This window comes from Orussus abietinus, unplaced genomic scaffold (genome assembly GCF_000612105.2).
Source record: "Orussus abietinus isolate OABI.00-Male unplaced genomic scaffold, Oabi_2.0 scaffold7, whole genome shotgun sequence".
Classification (NCBI taxonomy): Eukaryota; Metazoa; Arthropoda; class Insecta; order Hymenoptera; family Orussidae; genus Orussus; species Orussus abietinus.
In genome coordinates this window covers 1,715,301-1,726,021 of record NW_019394453.1, presented here as the reverse complement: position 1 = coordinate 1,726,021, position 10,721 = coordinate 1,715,301, and the positions used below count along the sequence as shown (strand labels likewise).

General features: G+C 41.1%; 2 protein-coding genes across 2 annotated transcripts; one reads left to right on the top strand and one right to left on the bottom strand.

Annotated features, from left to right (window-relative positions):
• Positions 1-475: 475 nt before the first annotated feature.
• Positions 476-4,935, bottom strand: LOC105704108 (ATP-binding cassette sub-family D member 3). Its single transcript, XM_012433053.2, has 13 exons — positions 4,614-4,935; positions 4,343-4,524; positions 4,222-4,264; positions 3,963-4,150; positions 3,813-3,882; positions 3,654-3,751; positions 3,122-3,302; positions 2,829-3,041; positions 2,690-2,759; positions 2,144-2,619; positions 1,772-2,071; positions 1,530-1,691; positions 476-1,466 (listed from the first exon to the last, which is right to left on the bottom strand). The coding sequence occupies exons 2-13, from the start codon at positions 4,456-4,458 to the stop codon at positions 1,389-1,391; spliced, it is 1,995 nt and encodes a 664-aa protein (XP_012288476.1). The 5' UTR covers positions 4,459-4,524; positions 4,614-4,935; the 3' UTR covers positions 476-1,388.
• A 1,589-nt stretch (positions 4,936-6,524) lies between these two features.
• LOC105704106 (serine/threonine-protein kinase PINK1, mitochondrial) lies at positions 6,525-10,692 on the top strand. The gene is made up of 7 exons (XM_012433052.2): positions 6,525-6,956; positions 7,731-8,008; positions 8,078-8,616; positions 8,696-8,818; positions 8,955-9,372; positions 9,452-9,550; positions 9,676-10,692. Exons 1-7 carry the CDS (start codon positions 6,701-6,703, stop codon positions 9,928-9,930), a joined length of 1,968 nt encoding a protein of 655 aa, XP_012288475.1. The 5' UTR covers positions 6,525-6,700; the 3' UTR covers positions 9,931-10,692.
• The last annotated feature ends 29 nt before the right edge of the window (positions 10,693-10,721 follow it).

The following is a 10,721-nucleotide window of genomic DNA, read 5'->3' as shown; positions in this document are numbered from 1 at the left end:
GCGTTTTTCGATTGATATTAATTGACATTAATCAAGGGAATATTTGGGAGAATAGGCTTGGATCCATGACTCGGAACGGGAGGTTATGACGGAGGTTATGCATGGCGATCCAGGAGGTGGTATCGAGATTTTATGAGATCCTTTGGTACAGGTTTTGGGGTTAGGGGTGACTTTCATAGTACATGTACTGGCTATGGGCCTGGAAGATGTGAACCAATCACTGAAGCTCTGCCTCGTTAAGTGAAATTGCACTAGTGTTGCCAGTGCCGTTGCGGCGGAGGAAACGAGTCACGTGTCCGACTTGTCGGGACTCGTCGTCGGTAACGCAGTGACGCGTCGCGTTTCTTTTCCGTTGGAATAGATCTTTGGACCGTTACGAAGGAAGGATGTTTGTTCATGGACTTTCTAAACAAAGTTCGACCGCTGGGGGATGATTGGAGAGAGGAATGGTTAAGGTTTACGTGTCGAGTTTTTATTCCGTTCTCTTGGTATTTTTATTGTCCAGCAATCCCGTAAATATATCTCTTGGCAATAGCTATCCAATGTGATCGACACATGATAATCGGTAATGTGACATTTTTAGACTGTCCCTTATAGTGGAATCAAGTTATATACAAATTAGCATGCTCCATAGTTCTGGTTCGATTACTTGAAGTAAGGGATAAGGTGAATTGCTTTCTGTAACTTGTGGGCCTATACCTATCGGGTGATAGTTTTTGTTCGATACAGACATTGTTATCCGATGAAACTGATTCATCGGATTCGCCGTGGAATCCAAAAGAATGGAACCAAAGATACGACGTATAAGATGGTTCAAGTGCAGGCTGTTAATATAAAGTAGCCACTGTTGAATGTACGCCGTATCCTGATTTTTGGATTTCATGACATATTCTGTGAAAAGCTCTTCCAAAATTTCCCTCCATAATATATGCAGAGAGCAAGGGAAGGATACTTGTCAATAGTGACGTCTACGTTGCAGATTGTGAGAGATGTAGATAGAAAAATTATCAACTACCCGGTACCACTAAGTGCGTACTTGGTTGTGTGCGCGTAAATGTTTATGGTCGTAATATTGATGTTATATAAAAAGACCGATAGAAAAATATAAGACACACGTGTGCCAAGCGCGCCTTCAACCGCGGATCTTGGTTTGATCTATGCATTTAATGTTGTCAACTCGTTGCATGTCTTCTTTCAAAGGTTCAACCCTGCTCAGGTTTGGCACATTGAAGGACGTCGTTTTCGGCTGCAACGCCAGTTTGTGACCTAGCTTGCCTAATTTGCCCAGAACTTTTCGCTGCTATCCTTGCTGTATTTCTGTCGAAACTGTCCCTTGCAAATAAAGTCAAGCATTACGCTGAACCGATCGACGCAAGGGACACAAGGATTCACGAACCAAACTCTTCAGTGTCCGGTTGAATGGGCTGAAACTCGAAGTTCCCTCGACCATCCATTTGTAGATAATACTGAAAATGAAAAAGGGTAAATATGCCCGATGAAGGAATATAATCGGTAACGTGGAACAGTACCTCATGGTGTTTCCACAGAGATCGACGATGAGAGACGGTGAACAACGTAATTTGGGCACTTCTACAGTATGTGTACATAGAGTCTTCAACGTCGACGCTTACAGCACTCGTACACTCATCCAGAATTGCAAATTGCGGTTTGTGGTAGAATAACCTTGCCATCTTCAAAAAGGAGGAATCGTTATCGTAACCAGAAATGGAAAAAAACGATCAATATCATGATATCAGAAGTATAGTGTTACCGCAATTCGTTGTTTCTCTCCTCCAGACAAAACGTCCATCCAATCAGCTACGGTGTCCCAACCTTGTCCATGGCTATTTCCTTGGTTTTCCCTTTCAAGCAAATGGTTCAGTTGAACTAAATCGAGGAACTTTTGTAGATCCTCATCCTTCGCGTTACCTCTCCGTATCATTTCGGCCTGAGTATGTGGGTAAATTACTTGGTCGCGTAACGTACCCAGTGTCATGTACGGTCTTTGTGGAATATAAAATAGCTTTCCACGTGGTGGTTTTGTTATCGTACCTCCCCACACTGGCCACAACTGCAATCGCAATGTTTAGTTTACGCATAGACGCAAAATAACCGGTTCCAAAGCTCCATTCGGCTAACTTACCTCACCGAGTATCCTGAAAAGGGAACTTTTTCCACAGCCATTAGGGCCACAGACCAGTACATTTATTCCGGATTTCACTTCGAATGTAAGTTCTCTGATGAGCACGTCACCATTTGGTGTAACCAATGGGACTTTATCGAAGCGAATGATATTATCTCTGGGTATTATCGTTCCAGCACCAGGAGCACCGATCGAGCTAGTCTTTGCATCTGTGACCATTGTTCGCTGATATTTCCCATTGTTCAAGTCACGCAGAACATCCTTAATTTCCGTTACTCTTGCCGTTAATCCTGCTAGTCTTGTCATTTCTCTGCCAGCGAGAACTAATCTGCCTATCGCCTCAGCTAATTTTACTAACATTCGACCGTACTCATAATAATTTCTAAATCGATGATCAGTAGACCCTGAAAGAATCGGGTGGTTCTTTTCGAAGAATGGTATGCTCACAGCATAAAAGCCCACAATAGACGCCAAATCTGTAATCATAAAACAGAAATTATTAGGAAATCGTTACACATGTCGTAAAACTTAACCTGATATACTTACACTTAGCAATGAAGTTATCTGCTACACCCATTATGACTCTGAATTCCAGAAGCTTTCGTAGGTGTGCTGTCTAATATTTAAAAGAATTTTAAATATTTTAGTTCCGTAGCATTTTATACTCTTAATTGTATACACTTACCAGTTTATGGAAACTAGCAAGTAATGTTAACTTCTCGCGTGTGTTTCCTTGATAGAAGGCTACCTCTTCGGAATTGGTGATTAAGCGAGAATTAATATGACGAAATTCTCCCTCTAACTTTTGTTCCTTTACAGTCATTTGTCCTAAAGGTTTGCGAAGATGCGTTAAGAAACCTCCTGCCGCAATCAGGTACGTCAACATTAACAGTGGTGTCTGTAATGAAATTGAATGTAAAGCAATGTAATCAGGAGAAAATATATACAAAATGCCTGATAAAGTGGATATCTACTTGCCTTGCCACCAAGGTTAGAAGTAAGTCTATAAACGTAAATACAAATGTCTAAAGCGGGCTTGGCAATGTTGCTGTACAGATCTGTACAACTGTCGCAAAACTTATCCACGTCCGTTGTCAGCAGCTGATCCGGATTTGCGATTCGAGAATCCAAATTATTCATCTTGTAGTAAGTGAAGCCTCTAAAATGATGATTTGCTTAAAATTCCACAGATAATGCTTAAATGTTAATAAAGGTGGTACATTTCAAGGTCATGCAAAATACACGATACGGTACATATAGTAGGAGCCAAAGAATTTCGGTAACTATGTAAGACGATTACGTAACAAGAATGACTTTTAGATTATCTGTTCATCCCCAATGGCTACTAAACATAAAAGCTGAATTTTCACCTTTGACTCCCTATTGTATTGAAACAGGCTCATGAATGAAAGTGCTACATATTTAATATAGGAACACAAAACATAATACTGCGACTGCAATATTATATTTAACATTACAAACACAAGGAGGAATCTAAGCTCGAACTTACTTGAGGTACTGATCCAACAAGTGATGAGTGATGTTCGTTCTCAGCCTCAGTTTCACTTCCCCTATGCTATATTTCAACACATTGTTCACGACAGAAACCTGCATTTAAAAACCAAATAATTACTACAAAACCACAACATTTATCAACAGCTACACGTACCAATGGTATAACGGATAACAGCGTGACGAGACGTTTCTTGAACAACTCTCTATTCGTGTTAACGATGCAGCTGTAACAAGAACCTGAACGTGAAGACCACTTCAAATCCACCGTGTACAATGGAAAAGTATTACAAAGAGTTTAACTCACTTCTCGATCATAGTCGTAATATGAATCAACCACAGGTCACAGAGAGACCTGGAGATGAGAGAAAAGGCAACCAGGACGATGAATCCTGCCTCGGCGGAGAAGAGACCCGGGATTCCAAGGGAGAGCAATTGGCGTAGTTGTCGAAAGAAGGTGGCATTGACTTGCGCTTTTGGACCTTTAGGCCTCTCCTGTGGCAGAAAACTCACTGTAACTCTTGCGATGCTTTTAAAGTGCCTAGAACCCATCGACGATCCTTTACCTCCTTGATGACATAGTGGATATCGTTCGTAGGATAGGCGTTTCTGAAAAGCAAACGCCGATGGTGACCAAGAAATCCAATTTTTCCCAAACACTCACTTAGACAATGATACGACAATCACCTTGTTCGGGCAGGAGGCTTTCTAGCTCTCTTCTTGAGCAGCCAGACAAAGACGCCGATCGCCACTGCGCCTGTCAAGGAGCGTCTCGTTGCGAGTTTACTCAGTGTCGGCGCCATTCCTTCAGGTAACCACCAGGATGCTCCGTGTCACGACGAACGAGTCGCCCGATGAACTAGCTATCGCTTCGGAGTGCAGAATGTATGGGTAGTGGGGAGACCACCTTTAATCCCTCGAATCAGCTGCTGCGAATCAGCAACATTCCGCGACTAACCTGACCCGGTGTACTTCGATGTGTCGTAATATTCCTATGCACATCCGCAAAGAGTGTGGACTGGCAACCCTTTCCCGTCGGCGACCATTACCTCTTCACGTGCCTGCGAGTAATGATTGCCGAAACTTCGCGATGTTACCGACATCCTGCAATTACCGACTCAGATATGCTATCACTCCGTTCTTACCAAACTCACAATTTACTTTAAAAACAAAAATTACACCATGGCATTACTTATGAAGGTTACGTATTTAATTATAATTGTACATTTTAACGGGGGATATTTGTTCGTCTTTTCACGTAAGTTATAATTTCGATTATTTCGATTCGGGCCGATTTTTTATGAGGAGTTCGTTTTTATCGACAAGTTCATACGATCTCTCAGTACGAGTTCATAATTATGTACAATTATGAGGTAATCGATAAGGAATTCCGGACATACCTGTGGATAACTCTTTTTTTTAATACAAGATCGGGTCTTTAGCGCAATCGCCAACTCTCACTTGCGAGTTTTGTCGAGTCCAAAGGGCAGTCACAATTTCGAGGAAATCCGGCGCGATTAAACGGATCAGGTTATTGTAATATTGCAGGGAATAGTATACACGGTGGGTCGTACATTAAAATATCAAACAGTTCATCTGAAACTATTTGGAGACATGAATTAATTAGGGTTTTGAATATGTCGGATTTTCAGAAAGCTTGACCTTCTAACGCGAGATTCACGAGATACGTTAATGTTGATTTATTTATCAATTATCTTGCTCCGAGTACCTTCAAGTTAATGGATTCGAACAAGTATTTGCTGATTCCGAAAGAATCTGAATACGTCCATGACCATTATGCTTTGGAAAGCTCATTAACAACGCATTTATGTGTATACATACTTATGATTCTGACGTAAACCTTAAGTTTAATGTAAGGAAGCCACACAGGATAAAACGCTCAAAATGTTAATAAATATTAAGTTATGTTGATTTCTAGGGACCCGAAATATTGGCTGAAGATTTCTTCAGGGCAGTTTCGTTATGACTCGTTAAAAAAACCTGCTTATCATGGAAAATCTGACTCGTCAGCAAGAACTTGAGAACCATAAATAGTAAGACAAGGTGACGCTTAATTTCATAAATACATAAATAATACTTATTTCAATCCTTCATTTATTACTTTGACGGATGTGAAGACGAAAAAAGACTGCATAATCAGAATTGCATAATCTAGTAGGCTTCATTTAATATTAATAAAATTGATTCGTTGGAGATCAACTTTTTAAGTTATATAAAAAGAAGTTTACAATCTGTCAGAAAATGTATCTGTTTGAGCTGTTAGGTGTTGGATGGCGCCAGAGCGTTGGTTTAGTTAGCAGTTTACCCGTAAGATGACAGTACGTAAAGTTCGAAAATTTCCGGTAACATAAAATTGCAGAAGGTAACTGTGAAACATACCGTAAGTTACCGAGGAGGGTTGCGCAACAAAGCGAATGAAAAGTTTTTATTGGTTACTGAGAACGTACAACGGAAATTCCCCCTCACCGATGTTTCTCTATAGCTAATTGGAACCTCTCGTTCGCTCTGTCGTAAAAATTTAAATTCTCTTAATTTCTCGATAAAAAAGCTTTGGAGAAATAACCGATAAGTTACCGGGAATTTCTCATCGTTCCTAACGTAACTTACCGCGTTTAGAACTCTAATTTCAATGTTAATAGTACGCGTCGATTCCCGCAAGATGGCACCGTGCGTCAGTTCTTATAAACCTGTCGGCATCTGACAATAAACTAACCATCTGCGTATTACCCTTGATACTAGATCAGCTGTTTTATATCGATCGGAATTGATCCAGAAGATCCATTCTCATGGACTATATGCAACTATATGTAAATCGACTCGCTACCGTCTCGATCTATCTTAATCTTCGACGTAACTCGACGTGACGCGACGTGACTCTAGAGGGGATAGCAGTCTCGTGGACGAGCGATGCGCACGTTCGCGACAGTCTCGAGATATCGGAACGGATCGACTCGTCGAGGGGTCGAACAGGCTCGGGTTAAGGTTTGCGGGTCTTGCTAGGTTAGGGCGCGTTGATGCGAGTTCATGCGTGCATCTCGGGTCGACGTCGAGGTCTTGTCGGCGGAGCTGCTCGCCGCCTTCAGGTCGCTCCTCTGGGGTGAGTCCTTGGCCCGCTGGGCTCTCCCGGCCCAGGATTACGGAGAGATGTCTATACGGACGGCTGCCTACCGTCTCATACAAAATGGTCGGGTCCTTCTACGCTCTGTCAGAAATCCGGAACATAGGTACAATAGCTACAATCCCGGGAGCCCGTTCGGCAAAATACACGTTGCGCAAGCAGGTAATTACTTTTGTTACATCTTCGTTACTTTTGTTATATCGATCGAACGTGTCTGTACGCATTTAACCGAGGGCTGTCCTTTGGGTGACATATATAAACATGATGTCCGTGAGACGTAACGTCTCGACGATGCGTCACTATAGACTAGTGTAAGCTATGTATTACCTCGGAGTTTGCGGACAGTTTGTTGTTTTTGTATGGAATAAACGTTTTCAGATTTTTGAACTGAAATTGTTTATCACACGGTAGTACCTGTAAGTTTGTATATTATTATCTGAATCAGAATGTAAAAAGCCTTTTGTTTGGACTTAATTACTGTTTACATCAGCTTTGTGCTTTTGGTATTGACAAAACTTGCGTGGAATTCATTTTTATAGATTGTTACTATTTATATCTACCTTTGAGTGTAGCATCGAGACAATTTGTGAAAAAGGTTTTGTTAGCTTCAGCTATTCTGTTAGTTAAATATTGACGTTTGAAGTGAAGTAAGAATGATAGGACTAGAAGAATAATTGATGTCTAATAATTCTACAACTTAAAAATTTCACTTTTAACGTGTGTGGCAGTTATGCTCTGTTCTTCTTCCTATGAAAATTAGTTTTTATTTCAATTTTGTACATTTTGGAATTAAGCAGCTTGCAAACGTAGTTTTGGAAATGGCTTGAGGAGAAGCCTGGTGAAGGTGCGGAATATTGTTGGGGTTTTATGAAGCTATGATCATGGGAGAAGAAGCTCGTTTATATAATTTCAAGGATTTGTGATTGTTAATTATAGGAAGGTCCCAGGGCCCGTTGCCCGAGGGTGGCAGCAATGTCGCAAAGAACACAGGTCATCTTAGCTTCTTTGGAGCCCAAGCTCGACGCCTGTTTGTTGATAATATCTTAAAACGAGTGACAAACAGCCTCGCTGCAGATCTGCGAAGACGTGCAGCCAGTCGTCTTTTGTTTGGCGATTCTGCACCGTTCTTTGCACTCGTTGGAGTATCATTGGCTTCTGGTACTGGGATTCTTACAAAGGAAGATGAATTGGAAGGTGTCTGTTGGGAAATCAGGGTTAGTATTTCAAAGAAATCTCAATGTTCATTGTCTGCGTCTATATCATACATGTCTATATTAATGCAGGAGGCTGTATCGAAGGTGCGGTGGAACAAACCGTGTAACGACAAGAATTACGAAAGGACCATGAATGAAGGTAACCCTGCAACCTTAAAGGACTTTGTAATAGGTCCGATCATAGCTAAAGGTTGCTCCGCAGTAGTTTATGCGGCACGTTTAAAGGATTCTAATCAGTACTCAGAGAACCAGGAGGTAACATTGGATGATAAAACCTCTGGACTATTTTCTTTCCCTTTGGCCATTAAAATGATGTTCAATTACGATGTCGAATCGAACGCTTTTGCAATCTTGAGAGCCATGTATCGAGAAACTGTACCAGCCAGAAAGCAATATCAGAATGAAGAGTTAGCTGAATGGGAGCAAAAGATGGCTAATAGTAGAAGATCGTTACCACCTCATCCGAATATTGTTGCGATGTATTACGTTTTCGCCGACAGAGTGCCTTCTCTGCCTGGTTCATCGCGAATGTATCCAGATGCTTTGCCTACACGAATCAACCCAGATGGGTCTGGCAGAAATATGAGTTTATTCCTTTTGATGAAAAGGTATGAACGACTTTGGCCATCCAGTTATGTCTTATGTGTTAGAATTTGAACTTAAGGTGGTCATTTTATTTAATTTCAGGTATGATGTTACTTTGAAACAGTATATGGCAAACCGAGAAGTGAACACAAGAGAATCGATCTTATTGCTGGCTCAACTGTTGGAGGGAGTGGCCCACTTGAGCAGTCACGGTATTGCACACAGGTAAGTCGACTCGTGCTATAAAGATACTTGTTTTAACATGATCACGAGTGTCAAGTGACTGGATCGGATCACTCTAAATTCTGTATGTATGGTATGTATGCACGTACACTTAATACATCTTTGCAACGTTCAACAGGGATCTTAAAAGTGACAATATCCTCCTTGATCTTTCCGAGGAGTCCGATAATTGTCCTTCCTTGGTTATCACGGATTTTGGTTGCTGCCTCGCAGATAAAACTCACGGCTTGTACTTACCTTATAATACACATGACATCGACAAAGGTGGCAATGCTGCCCTTATGGCACCGGAAGTGGTAACTGCAGAACCAGGTCCTTTCACTAGCATTAATTACACCAAGGCTGATCTATGGACTGTAGGAACGATAGCATATGAGATATTCGGCTTAAAGAATCCATTTTATGGAGACGGTACTGAAAGTGCACCGCTGAAAAATTACAATTACGATGAGGCCGCACTTCCGCCACTTCCTGAGTCCGTTCCACTAATCATAGCTGCGGTGGTTAAAAATATGTTGAGCCGAAGCCTTTACAGAGTAGGTTACAAAATTCTTTTTAACCTTTCTTCATAACCTCGATCAGGAATACTATGTTTACTTTGTATCATCTCTTCAGCGGCTCAGTGCAGAAATGGCAGCTACGATAATGCAACTCTATCTTTGGGCCCCGAGCTCGTGGTTCCGGAACGAGGGTAAAATTCCGTCCAGTAATGAGGTAGGAATAATTCTAGGAAGTGTTTAAATTCCCTTTGTGGTTGATTGCATGAAACGGAATTTTTCTCACGGAGAAGGTTAAGTAGTTACGTATGTTAATTCGTCATATTGGGTAACGATTTGTAGATTCTGCAGTGGCTTCTGTGCTTGACCACAAAAGTTCTCTGCGAAGGACACGTGATTACGTTGAATCAGCCTGAAACACTTTACGAGAAAGAGAAGCGTGGGCACAGTGGACCGCAAACTTACAACAGGACAATGTCAACGCGTTCCTGTGGACGTCGCACAATGCCGGAATATCAGCTGATCGCTAGTTTCCTCGGTAGAGTCACTCTCGGTAACGTCAGAGATGGCTTTAAGTGGATACAAAATAACGCTTAAGGTTTTCATAAACATATTAGATCGTTCGAAGCACGTTTATGCTACGGATAACATCGGGAAGTGGACATCGTCCCTTGCTCTCGTTAAATCTTAGTCGAAAGTTGAAGTAATTAATTCGGGTTAACGGCTGTGTCGCAAGAGTAACGAATCATAAAGTTCATCCTTTAAGGTTTCTGCAGCGAAAAAATGAACTCTTTTCTCTGCAGTCTTGCTTCTGCTTTCACTTTTTATAACATTGCGGATACATATCGAAGGTTGCTATCTTGTTCCACGAAAGATTATTCAATGCAAATTTTAGGTAGATTATTATAACGTTCGTTCAGTCGTTTATATTTCATGCATGCAGCCATTCTTTTGTTACTCGAGTGCCTTTAACCTCAACAAGGATTTGGGATTCGTTTTATTTTTAGCTCTGTTATTTGATTAACATGTTTAATAATTTCTAGTCTTATATTCGTTCTAAGAAAAATGTTAATGCAGTCGAAATTCAGGGGAACCGATGAAAAGTCGAACGATGTACTCACGCTCGAATGTGTTTATTGGCGCGCGAGAAACTTAAAACTTCTTTACTCGATTTGCGTTTTAGATCGTACGCTATTCGTGTTGAATTACTTAAATCTTCAAGGCTGTGTGTTGAATCGTTATCTTTGCGATTGAAAGTTATATGTAAGCGAATAGTGTAAATATGTAGTTACAGTCTCGCCACGCGCAAGAGCGAAGTGCTAGTATAAAAGAAATCAGAAGTAAACTTTGTACATATAATGACTGTGACTGATTATTTTATTGATAGA

Coding starts and splice junctions, on each gene's coding strand:
- LOC105704108 (XM_012433053.2), bottom strand. CDS start 4,458: ATGGCGCCGACACTGAGTAAACTCGCAACGAGACGCTCCTTGACAGGC. Junction 3,883..3,962: donor ATTACGACTATGATCGAGAA/GTGAGTTAAACT, acceptor TTCTTGTTACAG/CTGCATCGTTAACACGAATA. Junction 3,042..3,121: donor CTTCTAACCTTGGTGGCAAG/GCAAGTAGATAT, acceptor ATTTCATTACAG/ACACCACTGTTAATGTTGAC.
- LOC105704106 (XM_012433052.2), top strand. CDS start 6,701: ATGCGTGCATCTCGGGTCGACGTCGAGGTCTTGTCGGCGGAGCTGCTC. Junction 6,957..7,730: donor AATACACGTTGCGCAAGCAG/GTAATTACTTTT, acceptor TGTTAATTATAG/GAAGGTCCCAGGGCCCGTTG. Junction 9,551..9,675: donor AAATTCCGTCCAGTAATGAG/GTAGGAATAATT, acceptor AACGATTTGTAG/ATTCTGCAGTGGCTTCTGTG.